The 20,897-nt window shown below is 52.2% G+C and overlaps 1 protein-coding gene and 1 long non-coding RNA gene across 4 annotated transcripts; one reads left to right on the top strand and one right to left on the bottom strand.

The window, feature by feature from the left end:
- Nucleotides 1-406: 406 nt before the first annotated feature.
- Nucleotides 407-5,962, bottom strand: LOC116758547. Of its 2 annotated transcripts, XR_004351188.1 has the most exons (6): nucleotides 4,724-5,962; nucleotides 4,482-4,590; nucleotides 3,273-3,482; nucleotides 2,315-2,499; nucleotides 1,363-1,423; nucleotides 407-503 (listed from the first exon to the last, which is right to left on the bottom strand). It is a non-coding gene; the product is annotated as an uncharacterized LOC116758547 (long non-coding RNA). The 2 variants fall into 2 exon arrangements; XR_004351187.1 differs by lacking the exon at nucleotides 3,273-3,482 and having other exon boundaries at nucleotides 2,315-3,244.
- A 154-nt stretch (nucleotides 5,963-6,116) lies between these two features.
- Nucleotides 6,117-12,233, top strand: CDC42EP2 (CDC42 effector protein 2). Of its 2 annotated transcripts, none has more exons than XM_032641450.1 (2): nucleotides 6,117-6,229; nucleotides 10,747-12,233. In XM_032641450.1, exon 2 carries the CDS (start codon nucleotides 11,079-11,081, stop codon nucleotides 11,721-11,723), a length of 645 nt encoding a protein of 214 aa, XP_032497341.1. In that variant the 5' UTR covers nucleotides 6,117-6,229; nucleotides 10,747-11,078; the 3' UTR covers nucleotides 11,724-12,233. The 2 variants fall into 2 exon arrangements, with proteins under 2 accessions (XP_032497341.1, XP_032497342.1); XM_032641451.1 differs by lacking the exon at nucleotides 6,117-6,229 and adding an exon at nucleotides 6,249-6,908.
- The last annotated feature ends 8,664 nt before the right edge of the window (nucleotides 12,234-20,897 follow it).

Consider the following 20,897-nt stretch of genomic DNA (forward strand, 5'->3'; position numbering starts at 1 on the left):
GACGATATACTCTATGAACTGACATGAAGTGGTCATAGATATAATGTCAACTGAAGAAAGGAAGGTGCCGGACAATGTGAATAGCAGAGGCTCAATAAATTGTGGCTTCCCGTGGCTCCTGCAGAATCACCCCCATCGCCCCCGGCAGTGGGGCCTGTCCTCCCCCTGCTCCCACCAAGGTCTGCTGTACTTTGGGGCTCTACTTGTCTAAATATTGCCATTTGTGTAAAAAAAAAATGGACGGGGCTTTGCTTGCGTGTGCAAAGAGTATCTCTAGAAGTGTTTACAAGAAACTGATAACGCTGGTTGTTTGTGGAGAGAACTGGTGCCTGGGGAACAGGGGTAAGAGGGAGACGTTTTGCCTCTTGTGATTTCTTCTTTTATATTTTTATTTATTTATTTATTTGGCAGCTTCAGGTCTTTAATTGCAGCACACGGGATCTTCGTCACGACATGCGGGATCTTTCGATGTGGCGCGTGGGCTCTTCAGCCTGCTGTGATTTCTAAATTGTGAACCACACGAAAGCATTACCGTGTCAAAAAGATAGTTTAAATTTAAAAAATGCAATTCTGGTCATGTCGCACTTCTGCACAGATCCTTGATTCCCTCCCACAGCATTCGGCAGCTATCGTGAGCTATTGTCTGCTTTTAATTATTTTTTAATGGGCAAGTGACAGAAACCCAATTCCAACAGGACTAAACAAAAACTGTAAGTTGTTGGTTCATATAATGGATGTCTGATTCAGGCATGGCTGGATCCAGAAGCATGAACAATGTTATTGAGAGTCATTCTCTTGGCTCAGCTTTCCTCTGTGCTGGCTTTATTCTTGGACAAGCTCTTCCGTGAGTTGACAGCCCTGAGTTGACATCTTGGCATCTGTCACCCTAATAGTCACCACAAGTTCCCAGGCTGAAGCCCACTGCTGACATGCCCATCCCTAAACCATCCCTATGACTCAGATTGGATAGGCTGGGGCCTCAGACCCACTTTTAGAGCTTGGAGGCAAGGTCAATCATACTGGAGACTCTGGAAAATTGAGGGGTGGTCAGCAGAATAAGAGGAATGGGAGCTGGGCAAGGATAATGGTGCTCGCCAGCTACCCTCCTGGTCTTTCCCCCTCTCCTATGCCATGGTCTGCTGGACACATCTATCTTGTTTCCCGCTCACACCATGCATCTACTTGCACTCCTTCTGGCCTCTGCCTTTGCCTCTCCCTGCTCCCCCTGAAATATCCTTTCCTTTCTCTGCCTGGCAAATTCCCACTCATCCATTAATACCCTGCTCAAATATCATCTCCTCTTGAAGCCTTCCTAACTCTTCCATCTGTTTCCCCACCTCTAGCAGAACAAATCCTTCTTACCGCTGTTCTTTTTGGTTCTTCACTCAATCCATAGTCGCTCACTGAGCCTTGTCTATGCTGCCTGGGATAGAAAGAGGTAAATCAGAACTGGCCTCTGCTTTCAAGGACCTCCATTATGGCACAGGATGTGCTGTTTTAGAATTGGTTATTTGTTTTACTCAGGGTATGTGTTCTCTGAGGGCTGGGCCCAGCCTTGACCCTCTGTGTCTTCTCCAGTCAGCACAGCTCTAGGCACAAGGTAGATGCAAATGAGTTTTCAAAATGAATAATGACAAAGTGCCTTGAAGGGGTGGGAAGTGTTGAAAACAATGCCTGCTAACTCTGTGTTCCCCAGGCCAAAAGACAGCCATGTGGCTTGGATGTTCCCAGAGGCCTCTGGGAGGAAGTGCCTCAGTCCCTGCTGGGACAGGGCTGTCACCACTCCGGAAACCCCCATGGCCCTGGGCCTGGGGCCAAAAATCCAGACCCAAAGGAAAGTCCCCCAGTAAGGCCCTGCCACCCAACTCCCAAGGAGGGGTCCAAGGCAGAGGCAGAAGCTGGCGGTAGCTTCGAAGGGACTCTCATCTCGAATCCCAGCCTCTGCCAGGTCAGAGTTCTATGAAGGCAAGTGAAAAGCGAGGAGGGCAGGGCTGGAGTTGGCAGGAGCCCAGGGGAGGAAGGAAACAAGAAACAATCAAGGAAAAATCCAAACCAGGCCTGGGGTTGGCTCAGGCCACGGAGCCCTGCAGGCTGAGCTCAGGCTGTGTGGAGGAGGCTTCCTAGGGGTGGACGGAGCTCCTGCCCTGCTCCCTGTCTCCCTGTGGCAGGGGATCAGGGTGGCAGGGGCTGAGGCCCTTCCAGAGACCTTGTCTCCTCGCACTGCCCCCTAGACGCCCCCAAGAGTATCACCACCCTTCCCTTTTGACTCCCTGCTCTCAGACCTGTCCCCAGACTCCTGGTCCCCTCAACCCACCTGCCTCCCTAGGTCCCCGGGTGGGCGGGGCCGAGGAGAGCTGGCTCCGGCCTGGGAGTCCTACCCCTCTGGCTCAGTTCCTCCGTTCTTCCAGGCTAACCTCGGAAAAGGGGGCCTCGGACTCTATCCCCCAGGGCCTTTGGGGGCTGGAGCTGCTGACGTGGGTGATTTTCAGGAAGAAGAGGCTGGGCGGGGAAGGAAGGGCTGAGTCAGTCCCTGTGTGGTGATTACAGGCCCTGCGGGTGCTGGGAGTTGCTGTGGGACTGGGGGGCAGAGGGGTGGGGACTGGGCTTATCTCAGGATCAAGGCGAGGCTCCAGGCTGAGAAGAAGGAATTTGAATACCACATTTTTTTTTTTGGATTTTTTGGCCGTGCCGCACAGCATGTGGGATCTTAGTTCCCTGACCAGGGATCGAACCCATGCTCCCTGCATTGCAGGCACAGAGTCTTAACCACTGGACCTCCAGGGAAGCCCCTTGGGGCATTGCTCCACCCAGGCTTCCTTGCCTCTAACCTGTCCTGAATGTCCCTCAGGGTCCTACCCCCTCAGACACCGGGGTGTCCAGGAGTCCTTCCAGCAAGAATAGTTGAGGCCCTGGCTGAGGCAGCAGACCCTCAGTCAGGCTGGGCAGGGGGCACTTGGCCTGAGTGTCCATGGGGTCAGAAATGCAGGACACCCTGGCCCTCCCATGGCTCAGGATCCCGGCCTCACCACCCATACTTGGGCCTTTACACACTGCCTGAGAAGTTGCATAAAAAAGCCAGTTTTAGTCAATGAAATCCTGTTTTATAAATGCTCATTAATTGCAGGGCTGCCATGGCAACACTGGGCGTATCTGCAAAGATCTCGTCCATTCAGCAGAGCTGAGAGCTGCCAGCAGTCCCATCCCCAGGGATTCCTCGGGCCCCAGCCAAGTGACGTGACCGCATCTGTGAATGGGGAGAATGAACCACCTACCTGAGTGCTTGCAAAGCACAGAACCCAGTGCCTGGCACAAAGCGGGCCTTGGATGTGGGCTTTGTGGGGGCCGTATCTCTGGCTGATGGCAGGAGAGCAGCACAGGGAGCCGGCACTGGGCGGAGCCACGTCACAGCCAGGTGGGATTAAAACAGTCCCCAGAGCGCAGTTCCTGTGGCTTTGGGTCCTGGTTGGGAGGATGGCTAGTCGCTGAGGGAGGGGTCCGGGGGTTGGGTCAGGCTCGGGGGCCAAATCTGCTGCTCTCTATCCATCCCCCAAGGCTCCCCAACTGCACAAACACACACACACACACACACACACACACACACACACACACACACACACACACACACACATATCCCAGAACCTCTCCAAAGGGCTCTGGAGTTCGTTCCTGGCTTTGAGTGACCTTGGATGAGGGTCTCTGCCTCTGCAAGCTTTCATCTCTGGAACTTTGTTTTGCCACCAGCCCTGAATGGAGCTCCTGACCTTCCCCGAGCCCCTTCCTCCAATGGAGGACGCTCAGCTGATGGGCGGGGCTGCGTCTCAGCCTCACTCTTGCCGGCTCGGGGGGTCATTATTAGAGTCATCTATGCATCATTACTCATTCCAGGTCAGGTGACAAGGCCAGTCACCACCCCCCAAAGCTCCTGTTATAATGTTTCCATGAAACTCCTGCCTGCAGGGACTGTGTGGTCCCATCAACAATACACTCGCAAGTCCCTTCTCTTGCTTGGGACTCATGTAACTCCCGTTTTACAGGCAAGAAGGCTCAGAAAGGGACTGTCCTTTCTTCGTCTGTGGCCACAGAGCAAGTCAGCAGCACAGCCAGCTCAGAACCTGGGTCTGTGGCTCAGAAGCAGTGCTCAGGGCCTGGCACCTAGCTGTCCCCCTACCTGGCTGTGTGTGGGAAGGAAGGCGGGGTGGGGGGTGACAATGGCTGGGTGAGAAGACTGAGTGGGGATGAGGGCCCAGAGCCAGCATGTCTTGCCACTTGCAGTCTAAGTAGATCACTGTCAGGGCCCGAGCTTCGGTTTCCATTTCTGTAAAGGGGGATAGTGATGCTGGCTCTGCCCACCTTGCTGGGCTCTCAGAGGATTTGAGGAGTTCAGGGGCAAGAGGCACTTGGTAAGGGGCACAGGCAAGCCTGGGTGGGTGGATTCTTGGCAGAACCTGGGTGGCAGGAAGGGAGAGAGGTACAATACTTACCCACACACACGACAATTTGGCGCAGGGCCCCATTCCTCCACTGTCCAGGCCTCAGTTTTCCTCTGAGCCACCAGGCCAGTCCTGGCAGAATCCACCTGACTGATGCTCCCTGGGGAGTTAAAGGAGGGGCCCGGAAGGCTCAAGGTTAAAACCTGAAACTTCCCTGTATTCGTTTTCTATTGCTGCTGTAACAAACCACCACAAACTTGGGGGCTTAAAACAACACAAATTTATTAACTTACGGTTCTGTTGGTTTGAAGTCCAACATGGGTCTAAAATCAAGCGGTCAGCTGGGCCGTGTTCCTTCTGGAGGTTCTGGGGGAGAATCTGTTTCCTTGACTTTTCCAGCTTCTAGAGGCCACCCACATGCCTTTGTCTGTGGCCCCTTCCTCCATCTTCCAAAGCAGCAACACAGCATTTCTGTGTCATCACATCTCTTTCTCTGACTCTCCTGTCTCCCTCTTCCACTTTTAAGGCCCGTCATGATTACATTGGGCCCACCCAGATAATTCAGGATAATCTCTCTATTTTAAAGTCAGTTGAGTAGTAACTGTAATTCCATTGGCAACCTTAATTATTCTTTGCTGTGTAACGAAATATATTCACAGGTTCCAGAGACTAGGACATGGACATCTTTAGGGAGGGGCCATTTGCCTACTCCACTCCCCTTCTCCCCATCCTTCCCTCCCTCAGGATGCCTTCCTGATCCCCTTTCCCTAAGAGTCCCTCCCACATTTACAGTATGGAAGCTTTCATCATCCTGGTCACATTGTACGGTCACAGCTGTCACCCTCCAGAAAGCAAGGTCCCCTCACCTCATTACCATCCACCCTTCCTTTGCCCCACTCTTCCTAGCACTTGCTCCCTCAGACGGGTATCACAGTCTACTTGGGGACTTGGGTTTCCTCCATTTCCCTTCATTGGACAGTAGGTCCCAGTCCGGAGGGGGCTGCATCCCCAGCGACAAGAACAGCGCCTGGCACCTATAGATGCAAAATTATCTGCTGAATCACTGAAAGGAGCAAGGGCAGAGTTCCCTTTAGTCTATCTCCAGCTCCTGTGTAGGGCCTGCCCTTCAGTAAATGTTGCTCGTACTGAATGAATGAAAGAATGAATGAACCAACCAACCAGCCAATCAACTAATGTTGGAATGAGTCTAAGTACAGGTCCCACCCCAGCCCCGGAAGCCACTTAGCCTGACAGCAAATACGGGCATGGCCCGGCCACTCCGCCCGCACACACCCTCGATGCCCTCTACTCTAAGGGGCGGCAAACTCCTGACAGCTCTCGGAAGTCTGTAATATTTTAACATAGACGCCTCTAAGGCCTCATTCATTTCCTTAGTAGTCACTGAATACACTTGTGCGGGCGCCTCCCCGGACCCGGCCCTCCTAGAACCGAGAGTTTTGGTTCCGACGGGCACAGCCGGAGTATGCGGATTCCAGCCCGGGCACCCGACGCCGCCTGGGCCGCAGCCGCCCGAGCTTGGACTGGACCCCCGGGCCCGCGCGGCTGCTGGACCCCCGCGCTGCGCCTCTAAAGGGGGAGCCCAGGCGGGCCAGGGAGTAGGGCGAGGCTGTGGGCGGGGCCTAGTTGGGGCGGTCCCGGCATTGGCTCCGCGGCAGGGGGCGGGGCTTTAGGGGCCACTGTCAGCACTGTAAGTTCACAGCCCAGGTCTGTCCCATCGCCGCGCGGTCCAGCTCCTGAGCTTTCGCCGCCCGCCGGTCAGTCGCTTGAACGCGCTCAAGGTGAGTTCAGGCCGGGACTCTGCGGCCCGACCGCGGCTCCTAGGGAGGCCCATCCTTGAGGCGCCCCATCCCAGCTCGCGCCCCGGTCCCCGACTCACCTCCACGTAGATCCTTTCCCGGGTGCCTCGGGCTGCACCATGTTTCCCGCCCGCGCCTTGGTCCCGGCGGCCACGCCCGCTTCCCCCTCGGCCTGCGGGGCGCCGCGCATCCCGAACCTGAACTCCCGGTCCAGCCGTCCACACTGCGCCAGAGCCTCCGCCCCCCACCCCAGGACCCGGGAGTGCCCTCCCGCCGCCATCCCCGCCCGGGCTCAGGGTCGTATTTTTAGTCGATGGTGAGGTGTCCTCCTATCTTTAGCCGTGGCCGCGAGTGTCCTGAAACGGATCCGGACTGCGCTGGGCTGCACTCGGGCAGAGGGCTGGGAGGGGTCGGCGCCGGAGCCCGAGCTGGGGCTGAGGAGCAGGACCCACGGGAGCCAGGGGCGGGGGCTGCACGCCAGAGCTCTGGCCCTGAGCCGAGCGGACACTCGGACATCGCCCAGGCCGGAAAGCACGGGGGAGGCTCCTCCCTGAGTTTGGATACCCGGGCAGGGTCCAGGATCTCTCCCTCTCCCCCCACTGTCGGGTTGTGAGACCAGAGACCCCCAAGAGAAGAAGATCCCGCAGACAATCCTCACCTGGTACGTCAACGTGCGGCTCCTTGGGGGAGCAGGAGACGCTCTGGAGACCCGGGCGCGCGCTGGGAACCCTCCGGGACGAGGGTCAGTAGAGGGAGAGAGCGCGCCACCTAGTGGCCGCGGAGCCGAGCGCCGCTCCGCACAGCGACGCTGGGAGACCCCGCTGCCAGCGAGGGGGACTCTACGCAGGCAGGCTAAGTCCTGGCTGGCAGGCGGAGGCGGACCCCTCTGCTCGGGGGCTGTTCATTTTTGGTCTTGTTTGGAACACTGTCCCCGGAGAACCAAAATGCTTGAGGAAGGCCCTACAACTATTTGCTGAATAAATATCGGGGCTGACAAGTGACCCGCTAACCCTGTCTTTGTACATCGGCGCTCTCTCTCGCTTGCAGTATGGCAGTAGGGTCTCCAGTAGCCCCTTGGTAATGGCTTTATTGTCATCCCATTTCATAGACGAGGAAGGTGAGGCCCAGAGAGGAAAGGTGTCTTCCCAAGGTTAGGGTGAGTTCCAGGTAGAGATGGGTTCAAGGTCAGAGGCCTGCTTTTTGAACACTCCTGGTGGAGAGCGGCCTAGTATTTCTTGTGACAGGAGGGGTTCTGCATCCAGGAAGTCATTTTCTCTAAAGGAGGCCCCGGGCTCCTTCCAGAGCAAGCCCACAGAGCTGGGATATCTCCCATCTGCTCCTCCCAAAGCTGCAGGAAGCGCCCCCGTCCCAGGCCCCCAGAGCCTTGTCCTGATGGAGAGCTCATTCTCACATTTCTGGACACTTGCAAATTGAGAGAGGGGGCCAACCAAGAGGTAGGACTTAAATGGAGGAAGCCTGGGGACCCGGTGGCCCCAGCCCAGGTGGGAGCCTATTTCTCTCCTGCTCCCGAAGCAGTTCACAGAGGTTGACACGGCCCACTGCATCGGAGCCACTGGGACCCAGCTACGTAGTAGTGCCCACTCTTCCTCTTACTAGCTGGGTGACTTCAGCAAAGTTGCTTAACATCTCTGAGTTTCAGCTTCTGCCTCTGTAAAGGCCAGTAATGACACCCACCGTGCTGTGCCTGGGACGTTAAAATGGAAACCATGCAAGGGTAGCTGGAGCCTGGGGTCTTGTAGTTGCCAAATCTGAATACTTGGGGCTTGACGGTTGCAATTCCCAGCTCTCCCCTGGTGGTTGAGGCTGGCCCAACCCTTCCCCCCAGCCTCAGTTCTCCCCACATCTGGAATTGGGTGGGTACATCTGGCTCAGAGCAAGAGAGCTGTCAGGGACGCCGGATTTGTTGTGGAAACATTCAGGCTGTCTTGGCACCCCTGAATGATGGGAGGGAACTGGCCCAAGTTCTGGGCAGATCCCATCAGTTAGCCCCCCTCTCCGTGAGTGAAAAGGAAGGAAAAGCTACCCCAAGACTTCTCCTGCCAAGGGGACAGATAAGATGTGTGTCAGCATGCCCCCCAGGCCTGGCATGGTGGGCACAGATAAATGTTTGTTAGATAAAGGAGTGATGGGAGTCCAAGACTTCAACTTCAGAGCACTCCCTGCCTCCCTCTCCCTCCCTCCAGCTTCTTCCAAGCTTAGCTGGAATTCTGCCACCAGAGAGTCATTCCTTTGTTTCCTATTAAGCTGCAGGTGCTCTGGGAGGGGCAAGATGTCCGGCCTCTTGGGCTCAGCTCCACTGACCCAGGGTGTCCGGTCCTGGGGTGGGGTTTCCTGAGTAAGGGCCTGGGCTGGGGGGGTGTAGCTGGGACTCAGCCTCTCCTGCATCCTCTTTACTCCTTCCTGCTCCCTCCTGCCAGTCCCCTCACTCTTCCCTCGCCCTGCCGGGCCTGGCCTGGGATGAATAATGGGGCAGAGGACCTGGCAGAGGCCTCCCTGATGCTGCTCGGTGCTTCCCCAGTGATTTCCCACCTGCTCAGCCCCTGCTGGCCTGGGGAGAGTGGGCTCATCTAGTTACCTGCTGGGTGACCTTGGACAAGTTTCTTTGCCTTCCATGCTCTGATTCTACACATCAGGCCAATCCCCCACCGTGGGAACTAGAGGAAGTGCTTGCTCCACTTCCTTTTTCTGTCAAACCTGCACGATACCCCTCCAGAGTGTATTTATTTTTTCCACATTAAAAATATCTTTATTTTTTCTGACTACATGAATAATACGTGCTCATAAATAATACGTGCTTCTTATTAAGAATTTGAGCTTATAGGACTTCCCTGGTGGCGCAGTGGTTGAGAATCTGCCTGCCAATGCAGGGGACACGGGTTCAAGCCCTGGTCTGGGAAGATCCCACATGCTGCGGAGCAACTAGGCACGTGAGCCACAACTACTGAGCCTGCGCGTCTGGAGCCTGTGCTCCACAACAAGAGAGGCCACGATAGTGAGAGGCCCGCGCACCGCGATGAAGAGTGGCCCCCACTCGCTGCAACTAGAGAAAGCCCTCGCACAGAAACGAAGACCCAACACAGCCATAAATAAATAAATAAAAAGAGTTCCTTTAAAAAAAATTTAAAAAAAAAAGAATTTGAGCTTATAAAAGTATGAACAAGAGAGGGAAGTCACCTGAAATTCTACCACTTTGAGAGAACCGCCATCAACATTTTGATGACCATCCTTTCATATTTGGCTTACATATATCATTTCTTAGTAATGGGCCCCAGATATTAATTTTTTCTGAGGACAACTTTCCTCCCATGTCACAAGCCCCACACCCCATCCCTGCCCTCTACCCCAGTTTAGGTATCCCCTATGACAACCTAGTGCCAGCCTTCTATATTCTTCTCTGTTCCTATACCGGATATAATCCTATGCAGACCTGTATATGTAGGTACACATACCTGCATGTTCAGGGAGTGGGGAGGAGAGCTGGTCAATGTTTTCAAAAAATGGAATCTTCTAGACTACACTTTTTCATTTTGCTTCTCTCTCTCTGCAATGCCTTATGGGAATCCCTCCAAAATGTCCGATAGCTCTAATTTTATTTATTTATTTGTTTGTTTGTTTGTTTGTTTATTTAGTGGCTTGTGGGATCTTAGTTCCCCTACCAGAGATTGAACCCCGGCCACAGCAGTGAAAGCGCTGAGTCCTAACCACTGAACTGCCAGGGAATTCCCTGATAGCTCTAATTTTAAAATGGGAATGGTAGGAGGGTGGTTGTGATGATTCAGTGAGATGTGTGTGCAAAGAACCCAACGAAATTCCAGGCACAGAGCAGAGCTGCCACGCCCCAGATACTTGTATCCCCCACTCCATCTTCCCCTTAGGCGCTGGGGCAGGGAGGAGGGGCAGAAACTACATTAAGCTTAGGCCCTGCCCATCAGGAACTCCTAATGGAGAGGAGGAGAAAAGGGAAGCTCTGAGCAGGTGACCTCACTTCCAGTAGGATGTGATCGGGCCAAATGGGAGGTGTCGGTCGTTATGCACTGTTGGCTGAACTCCTGCTGCGCCAGGCCTGGGAGGATGAGACAGAGGTTACAAGATCTCAATCCTCCGTCAAGTCGGGAGCTGAGACAAATCTGTGAGACCCCCAGACAATTTGGCACTGGTCATGTCTTGGGCACAGTTGAATGCAGACCACAGTGATGAGCAGAGCTGGGGACTCAGGGCAAGAGATCAGAGCCAGGGCAGGTATGTGACTTCAGTCCTGTCGCTTAGGTTCCCCACTCACGGAGGGAGGGGCTTGGCGCTGCTGATCCAGGCCTTGAGGTGCAACAAGTCCGTGAGCGAACACAGGCTTCGGCCAGGAGGGCTCCCCACAGGAGTGCAGCGCCACGTGGGCTCCCAGGGCTGATGAAAAAGACCCAGAAACAAGACGGATGCCTCTGCCTTTGTCCTTCCGTCCCTGACTTGTACCCTTGATGTTTCAGCTCCTCAGCCCTGGACCAGAGAGAAGCTGGCGAGGACGAGCCCAGAGAGCATCACTGCCTACGAGCTCTGCGCCTTCCTGCTTCCAGTTTTCAGACGAGTTTTCAACCCTCTTGGGTGAAAGTGATTTTTGTTATCTCGATCCTCTGACTTCATCGATCGTTTATCTTTCTTTTCCAAATTCCTTGGGCCAACTTTGGTCACACCACACGCACTTGGCAAGTGTTTGGTGTCTGGAAACCTCCCTCTAGGTGTTTCTTGAGGGTGGTGAGAGGAGGCAGTGGAGGCCGTGGTCCTGCGAGCAGACTGTCCAGGCCTGGGTGGTGAGGTCGCGATGTCCACCAAGGTGCCCATCTATCTGAAGCGCGGCAGCCGCAAAGGCAAGAAGGAGAAGCTGCGGGACCTGCTGTCCTCAGACATGATCAGCCCACCACTGGGGGACTTCCGCCACACCATTCACATCGGCAGTGGTGGTGGCAGTGACATGTTTGGTGACATCTCCTTCCTGCAAGGCAAGTTCCACCTCCTGCCGGGGACGGCGGTCGAGGAGGCCGAGGAGGATGGTGGCTTTGAGCTGCCCTTCCAATTCACACGCACGGCCACCCTGTGCGGGCGGGAGCTCCCCGACGGGCCGTCCCCTCTGCTCAAGAACGCCATCTCCCTCCCGGTCATCGGCGGGCCCCAGGCACTCACCTTGCCTGCCGCCCAGGCCCCACCCAAACCCCCTCGCCTGCACCTGGAGAGCCCTCAGCCTTCCCCACAGCCCTCCCCGCAGGAGGCAGGGAGTGTGGACATCTGGCGGATTCCAGAGGCTGCCTCGACCCACAGTGGGCTGAGCCCCGAGTCTGGGGCTGAGGAGCCCTTCCTGTCCCACGCCAGCTCCCTGCTCTCCCTTCACGTAGACCTGGGGCCTTCCATCCTAGACGACGTTCTCCAGATCATGGACCAGGACCTGGGCCACCTGCAGATCCCCACATAGGACCCAAGAATGGCCAGGCTGGGGTGAATGCCAGAGACAGTTGGTGGACACGGCCCTGATCTAGAAGTCGGGGTCCCAAGGTCCCACCTGCGTGGCTGCTGGCCAGTGATTTCTCACTTTGAGCCTTTGTTTCCCCTCCCTCCCACCCTCTCCCCGTGGACAGAGTGGCCTCTTTGCTTTCCCCTAAGCCCCACGAGGATATGTGTAGACGTCAGCCCAAAGTGCCCTGTGCCTCCTGGGCCACCCGGACCCCCACCGCCAACTGCTCCTCAGACCCCTTGGACTGAGGCTCTGCTGAAATGGAATCTGCTTTTCCCCTCCCTCTGCCTCAGCGCCATCAGCGCCCTGCTGGGGGGCGGAGGGTGAGGGAAGACGTGGGGCACAGCCAGCTGGGTCTTTGGCTCTGTGTCCTTAACTGGGAATATGGCATCAGTGACCGATGTCCCTCCGCCCCACCCCTCCTACATGACCAGGGGATTCTGGTTGCAATAAAACTTGCTGCTGCTGGTACTTGTGTTCGCCGTACCCTGCCCCCAGGCTCCTCTGGAAGCCAGGCCAGGCTCCGGGAGCTGTGGGCTGACCCTGGGGGAGACCCCAGCCCCAGAGGGCCTTGAACAGGGCGGGGCCTGCCTTCTGGAAGACGGTACCCCATTCCTAGCCCATAGTGAGAATGAAGCAGGAACGAACCAAGTGCCAATTGGGGATATTCTGTCATCAATTCGGGTGTTTGACAAGAGGCGGCCAAGCACCGGGGTAGGCCAGGAGCTGGCCCCGGGGGCTGGGGCTTGTCAGGGAGGCCCAAGAGGCAAGGAATAACCACAGGCCTGGTGCAGTGGAACCAACAGCTTCTCGGGCGCCAGAGGACTGAGGGAGCACACGGGAGGGCGGGCTGGGCCTGGGGCTGGGAGGGATCAGCCTTGCTCGTCAGCAGACCCATCTCATCAGTGCTGCCGACTGAGCACCTGCAGTGCATCAGACATGCTCCAAGTCTAGGGGGGAAGGAATTCAAATCTGTAAGCAAGTAAATTTCCAATAGTGTTGAACACTGTGAAGAAAACACCAAGATCGGTAACGTCTGGGGCAAGGGTGCGGTGGTGTCGTGTTTCTGAGCCAAACCTGAGGGCTGACGGACTCATGCTCACGCATAAGCAAAGGCACTGAGGCACCAGAGTGAGTGACAGAGAGGATCTGACACGTGGCAAAAAGAGCAAAGGTCTCTGAGTCCAACCTATAGCCTTGTGAGGCTCAGTTTCCCCATCTCTAAAATGCAGTCAGTGATACCTACCTAACAACCTTGCAGGGGTGTTGAGCAAATCAGGGATAACGTTTATTAGCGTGCACATGGAAGGTATTCAAACATGGTTATGGTGTGAGACATAAAGGAACCCGGGGCTCGGGAAAGGCAGGACCGTGGAGCTGGAAAACTGCGTCGGAATCGGCTTAGAACAGTTCTCCTTGCAAGGCTGAAGCTGAGGCCATGGGAGCTGCCGAAAGCGTTTAAGCAGGAGAGACGTGGGGTCAGACCCAGGTTTTAGAAGGGTCACCAGCCAGGCCGAGTGGGGAGACGGACCAAAGATCAAAGAGGAAGAAGCCGTTGCAGGAAGAGGGCTGGCTCCTCGTGGGGACAGTGGGGATTGAGAGGAGGGGAAGGTGCTGGGGTGGGACTTGGTGTCTGACTGGTACAGACCACGTGGGCAGCTGGAGGCCAATGCCGGCCTCGGTGACCCCTCTTCCATTCTCTGCTGGTTCTTTTCCATCCTTTTGACCCTACAAATCTCAGACTCCCACCTCACCCCCAGCCTTTTCTACCTCTAGGCAGAGATTTCATATCAGAGGCCGAGACAGAATTAGACCAGGAGGCATTTTTCTTGACTACACTGATTTTTTTTAAAAAAGGTGATGCCTTTTTTTTTATTCTGGTAATACATATATAACACGAAATTTACCATTTTAACCTTTTTTTAAATTTATTTATTTATTTTTGGCTGTGTTGGGTCTCTGTTGCTGCATGCAGGCTTTTTCTAGTTGCGGTGAGCGGGGGCTACTCCTCATTGCGGTGCGTGGGCTTCTCATTGCCGTGGCTTCTCTTGTTGCATAGCACGGGCTCTAGATCGCACGGGCTTAGTTGCTCCACAGCAGGTGGGATCTTCCCGGATCAGGGCTCGAACCCATGTCCCCTGCATTGGCAGGCGGGTTCTTAACCACTGCGCCACCAGGCAAGTCCTCATTTCAGCCATTTTTGTTTTTGTTTTTGTTTTTGCGGTACGCGGGCCTCTCACTGTTGTGGCCTCTCCCGTTGCGGAGCACAGGCTCCGGACGCGCAGGCTCAGCGGCCATGGCTCACGGGCCCAGCCGCTCCGCGGCATGTGGGATCTTCCCGGACCGGGGCACGAACCCGTGTCCCCTGCATCGGCAGGCAGACTCTCAACCACTGCACCACCAGGGAAGCCCCATTTCAACCATTTTTAAGCATATGGTTCAGTGGCATTAAGTACATTCACATTATTCTGCAACCATCACCACCATCCATTTCCAGAACTTTTTTCATCTTCCCGAAGTGAAATTCTGTACCCATTAAACACTAACTCCACATTTCTCCACACCCCCTGCCCCGGCCCCTGGCAGCCACCCTTCTACTTTATGTGTCTATGAATTTGACTACTCTAGGGACCTAATACAAGTGGAATCATACGGTATTTAGTTTGGGGGTTTGTTTTATTCTTTTGGTCGAGCTTCACAGCTTATGGGATCTTAGTTTCCAGACCAGGAATTGAACCAGGGCAGTGAAAGCACCGAGTCCTGACCACTGGACCACCAGGGAATTCCCTATTTGTCTTTTTGTGACTGCCTTATTTCACTTAGCATGACGTCTTCAAGGTTTATCCGTGCTGTAGCATGTGTTGAAATTTCATTCTTTTTAAAAGCTGAGGACTTCCCTGGTGGCACAGTGGTTAAGCATCCACCTGCCAATGCAGGGGACATGTGTTTGATCCCTAGTCGAAGATCCCACATGCTGTGGAGCAACTAAGCCCGTGCACCACAACTACTGAGCCTGTGCTCTAGAGCCCGAAAGCCACAACTACTGAAGCCCATGTGCCTAGAGCCTGTGCTCCGCCACAAGAGAAGCCACCGCAATGTGAAGCCCACGCACCACAGTGAAGAGTAGCCCCTGCTCACCACACCTACAGAAAGCCCGCGTGCAGCAACAAAGACCCAACGCAGCCAAAAATAAATAAAAAAATATTTTTTAAAAAGCTGAATAATATTCCATTGTCTGTATATTCCACATTTTGTTTATCCATCCATCCGTCAATGGACACCTGGGTTGCTTCTGTCTTTGGCAATTGTGAACAATGCTGCTCTGAAAGTGGGTGTACCCATATCTGTTTGAGTCCCTGCTTTCATTTCTTTTGGGTGTGCACACTGAAGTGGGATTGCTGGATCACATGATCATTCTATATTTAATTTCTTAAGGAACTGCCATTTTCCATAGGAGCTGCACCATTTTACGTTCCCACCAAACTTTTTGTTTTTAATCTGAAATTTTTGCCATCATTTACAGAATAGGAGATGTACTATCTGTAGTGGGATTTGAACCCACTGTGAGACCCCAAAGCCTGTACTCAACTGTAACCCTCTCCCCCAACAGGGGTTCAGTTTCAGACGCTGGTAAAGTGTGAAGGCAAAGGGTGGGGAGCTGAAGGCCAGCACCATCTTACCTGCAGGTTCCCCCTCAGTGCTTGAGTGGCTTGTCCCCATCTGCCCAGAAGGGGAAGACAAGAAAAAGGACACCTTCCTTGTAGCTTCACCCAGCTGGAAGAAGGCACCTCAGCTTGGACCTGAGGTGAGGACAGAGTGGCCATGAAAGAGGGCCATTCTTGTCCCGGTTCCCCTGGCAGTGCTTACCCCACCTACCTTGCATCAGGCATCAGACCAAGGACCCTGGGAAACCACTCAGGGTTGCCATGTATGGGTGGAGAAAGGGGACTAGATGGCGAAACTGAAGCATCAGACTAGACTTGGGATACCTGCTTCACCAAGGTAGCCAGAGGCGGAGTGAAGGACTTTCCCTCTTCAACTTGGATAGTGCTATACATATCCTACAGATACCACTTCCCACAAATAGGAGGACAAGTTGTCGTTGGACAGCCAAAAAAATGACAAATATGCCACGGGAATTCCCTGGTGGTCCAGTGGTTAGGACTCTGCGCTTTCACTGCTGTGGGCCCAGGTTCAATCCCTGGTCAGAGAACTAAGATGCCGCAAGCCTCACGGCACAGCCAAAAAAAAAGACAAATATCCCTACAGTTCACTGTTTTAGATGGCCAATGTCCACGCATGTCCTTATTCTAGTATTTACTCTTAAAAATATCATAGGTAGGGCTTCCCTGGTGGCGCAGTGGTTGAGAGTCCGCCTGCCGATGCAGGGGACGCGGGTTTGTACCCGGGTCCGGGAGGATCCCGCGTGCCGCGGAGCAGCTGGGCCCGTGAGCCATGGCCACTGGGCCTGTGTGTCCGGGGCCTGTGCTCTGCAACGGGAGAGGCCACAACAGTGAGAGGTCCGTGTACTGTAAAAAAAAAAAAAATATATATATCATAGGTATTATTTTTATATTATATATATATATGTATATATATATATCATCCCTGGTATAATACATCTATGCCTCTTTCTGTCCAAAATACATTCACTCATTTCCCAAAGGGAGACAACTTACAATCTTGTCAATGACCACATCCACTTCCAAGTCCAGTATTTCGAGATGATGTCCATTCCCCCTGCAACTCCTTTACCAGCCCATCTCAATATTTTGCAAACTACACTGCAAAGTTAATTACCACCAATATACCCTATACACAAGACTGGAGAGAAAGAGAGAAGAATGGGAGAATTAAAATATATAAAAAATACACTGGACACAGCAAGAAAAGAAATATATGTAGACTTTTCTACAACAAAGCTTTGTCTGGTGTGAATAACCTCCCTTCTTCACTACCCAGTTCTTGATACCTTTGCCTTCAACCTGCATCTTGCCTGTTCAGGGTTCTTTACCAGGTTACATGTCCTAAATCTTTTTTTTTTTTAAAGAACTTGAGGGCTTCCCTGGTGGCGCAGTGGTTGAGAGTCCGCCTGCCGATGCAGGGGACTCGGGTTCGTGCCCCGGTCTGGGAGGATCCCACGTGCCGCGGAGCGGGTGGGCTCGTGAGCCATGGCCGCTGAGCCTGCGCGTCCGGAGCCTGTGCTCCGTAAGTGGGAGAGGCCACAACAGTGAGAGGCCTGTGTACCGCAGAAAAAAAAAAAAAAAAAAAAAAAAAAAAAGAATTTGAGTTCTTGGAAGATATCCCTGTATAGACACTTCCCCGAAACTTTTTATTTTGGAGCATTTCCAACCCACAGAAATATTAGAAGGATAGTACGGTGTACACCCATACACCTTCACCTAGAGCTGCCAGTTATTACCATTTTGCCTCATTTGCTCTATCTCTTTAATATAAAAACTTTCTTCCTGACCTTCTGAACGTAAGTTGCAGACGTCATGACACTTCAGTATTTATTCCCATTGTCTTTCTTTAGCTTGCTTGGGCCTTATTTGGCTTCTGCAACGTGTGAATTCGTGTATTACACGAATTAATTTTTGGAAAATTATTGATCACTTTCTCTTTAAATATTGCCTCTACCCCCTTTCTTTCTCCTTACCCTCTGGGACTCCAATTAAATGCATCTTAGATCTCTCTCTATATCCTCTATGTTTCTAGTCTAATTCTGTATTTTCTTTTCTTTTGTATTCCATGCTGTATTAAGGACAAGACAATGTCTTCCTATGTACCCTGTAGTTCACTCATTCTCTCTTCAGCAGTGCCTATTCGCTTTTTCACCAATTTATTGTGTTCTTAATTTTGGTGTTGGTATTTTTCAGTTGGATGAGTTCTATGTGGTTCTTTAAAAATTCTGTTGTGACACTTCTTAATAGAAATTTGTTGCCTGCAGATATTTTTACACTTGTCTTTATCTTCTTTAAACACAATAAGAAGTGTTATGTTATGGTCAGTATCAGATAATTCCAGCATCTTAAATCTGTATGGGTCAATCTGTGCTTTATATTGTTTGCAGTCAGTTTTTTCTTTCTTTCTTAATTTTATTTATTTTTAGCTGTGTTGGGTCTTCGTTGCTGCATGCAGGCTTTCTCTAGTTGCTGTGAACAGGGGCTACTCTTTGTTGCGGTGCATGGGCTTCTCATTGTGGTGGCTTCTCTTGTTGCAGAGCCCGGGCTCCAGAGCGCAGGCTCAGTAGCTGTGGCACATGGGTTTAGTTGCTCCGCCGCATGTGGGATCTTCCCGGACTGGGGTTCAAACCCGTGTCCCTTGCGTTGGCAGGCAGATTCTTAACCACTGCACTATCAGGGAAGCCCTGCAGTCAGTTCTTATGCAAGGTTTCTTGTTTCTTTGTGTGCCTGATTATCTTTGACTAAGAGCTGGATATTGTATCTGAAAAAGTATTTTTAGAAATAATTTGAGGCCTTGGATGACAGTACATTCTTTCAGAAAGAATGCTTGGTCCCAAATATGCTTCTTTCTGCTAGGTGACTAGGGGCATTATAAGGATGGGTCCACTTAATCCAAGTTCAAGGCTTGAGCTTCCCTGGACCACCTGGATAATATGATTCTAGACTACTAGTCCACAGAAGTTAGGATCCCACCTTAAAGTGGGCATGTATTGGTAGTAGGGTATCTGACTTCTACCTTGGGCAGGCTCTGGGTTTTGATTTTGACCTTCCCCACCAAAGACCACCAAACAACAGCTTAGCTTCACAGTTATATCTTCCAGATCAGTAAATGTCCCCAGGACAAAAATTGCCTTGAATTCTGGGCTTACAGCTCTGGGCTTCAACCTCTTAAATGTTAGCTCAGGAATTCGTCACTATACTACTAGCTTGTCAATGCTTTTAAGTTTTTTTTCACTTCCTCTGTTTTTTTAGTTTGTATTCAGTGGGAAGGTTGGAACTAAATACCAAATCAGGTGGGCTTCCCTGGTGGTGCAGTGGTTAAGAATCCACCTGCCAATGCGGGGACACAGGTTTGAGCCCTGGTCTGGGAAGATCCCACATGCTGCAGAGCAACTAAGTCCATGAACGACAGCTACTGAGGCTGTGCTCTACAGCCCCCGAGCCACAACTACTGAGCCCGTGAGCCACAACTACTGAAGCCCACGTGCCTAGAGCCCGCACACCGCAACGAAGAGTAGTTCCCGCTCTCTGCAACTAGAGAAAGCCCGCACGCAGCAACGAAGACCCAACGCAGCCAAAAATAAAGACAGAAAGAAAATAATTTTTTTTTTTTTTTTTTTTGCGGTCCGCGGGCCTCTCACTGTTGTGGCCTCTCCCGTTGCGGAGCACGGGCTCCGGACGCGCAGGCTCAGCGGCCATGGCTCACGGGTCCAGCCGCTCCGCGGCATGTGGGATCTTCCCGGACCGGGGCACGAACCCGTGTCCCCTGCATTACCAAGCAGACTCTCAACCACTCTGCCACCAGGGAAGCCCCAGAAAATAATTTTTTGAAAACTACCCAATCAGGAGCCTGTCTCCCTGACTGTAATTTTTTTTTTTTTTTTTTGGTCTCGCAGCTTGTGGGATCCTAGTTCCCCCACCAGGGATCGAACCCGGGCCCTCACAGTGAAAGCGCCGAGTCCTAACCACTGGATCGTCAGAGTATTCCCATCACTGAACATAATATTAAGCAGATCCCCTGGGGTTTGTTTATATTGCTCCCTGCCCCCACTGGGTAACAGCAATCCTATTTACCCTAGAGAATTAAAATCAGTCACCCCAGCCAACAAAGGTACCCACTTTTTACTTTGCCCAGTGGCAGGTGGAACTCAAAATAGCCCACTGGCAGTCTCAGATCCTAATTTAGAGAAAACATTTTTGTGCCCCCTGGTGGAAGCATTCCTTCATTGGGTCCTAAAGGCTCTAGATCAGCCAGAGCCCTGAGCGACAGAAACAGAAAACAAACATTTTACAAAAGAGTCATTAGTTGAGCTTGCAAGAGGCTGCACCCCGACTTCCACTGCTTGGTTCCTGTCTGTAAGAGTAACACTATATATATATATCGGTCACTGGTTCAGAGCATAGGGAGTATCTGTTATTCAGTGATGGAGTATTTCTTAAAAGAATCCTAAAAGAATCAAAACCCATTGGTGCTGCGCTCATAAACTGCCTTTCCAATAATAGAGAACTAGCCTACTTACCATTTCTAATATTTTTTATTTAAAAATTTTTATTGAGACATACCTACAGAGAAGTGCACAAATCTTGTGTAGGTCAGTGAATTTTTACAAAGTGAATAAACCTGTGTAACCCAGATGAAGAAAAGGAACATTACTAGCCACCTAGTGCCCCCCACTCCTTGTTATTATCTTCCACAGGGAACCACTTTCCTGAATTCTATCCCCATAGGTTAGTGTGTCTGTTTGCATAACTTGATATAAATGGTATCATACGATATGTCCTCTTTCAAAATTGGTTTCTTTTATTCAAATATTAAGTTTTTTGAGATTCATTCGTGTTGTTGTGTAGCAGTAGTTTGTTCTTTTCAATGTTGTTTAATCCACTCTAGCACTGTGGGCATTTGGGATGCTCCAGTTTGAGGCTATTACAATTAATGCTGTTGTGAGCATTCTCATACAGGCTTTCCCATATATGTATCCACGGACAGAATTGCTCAGTCATGGGGTACGTGTGCGCTCAGCTTCAGGGCTCGCACACTGTCGTAGACAGTTCAGGCTGCTGTAACAAAGTACCACAGACAACAGACATTTACTTCTCAGTTCTGGAGGCTGGGAAGTCCAAGATCAAGGTGTCAGCAGATTTGATTCCTGGTAGAAGTCCACTTCCTGGTTTGTAGACGTTTGCCTTCTTGCTGTGTCCTTACATGGCCTTTCCTCATGGAGAGAGATATTTCTGGATTCCTTTTCTAATTAGGGAACTAATCCCATCATGAGGGCCCCACCCTCAGACCTCCTCTAAATCTAATAACCTCCCAAAGACCCCACCTCCAAATACTATCACACTGGGGGTAGGGCTTTAATATATGCATTTGGGGGTCACAAACATTCAGGCTGTAATGCATACTTTTGACTCCTGCTTTGGAGTCACCTGTGATACCCACAATCATTTG

This window comes from Phocoena sinus, chromosome 8 (genome assembly GCF_008692025.1).
Source record: "Phocoena sinus isolate mPhoSin1 chromosome 8, mPhoSin1.pri, whole genome shotgun sequence".
Classification (NCBI taxonomy): Eukaryota; Metazoa; Chordata; class Mammalia; order Artiodactyla; family Phocoenidae; genus Phocoena; species Phocoena sinus.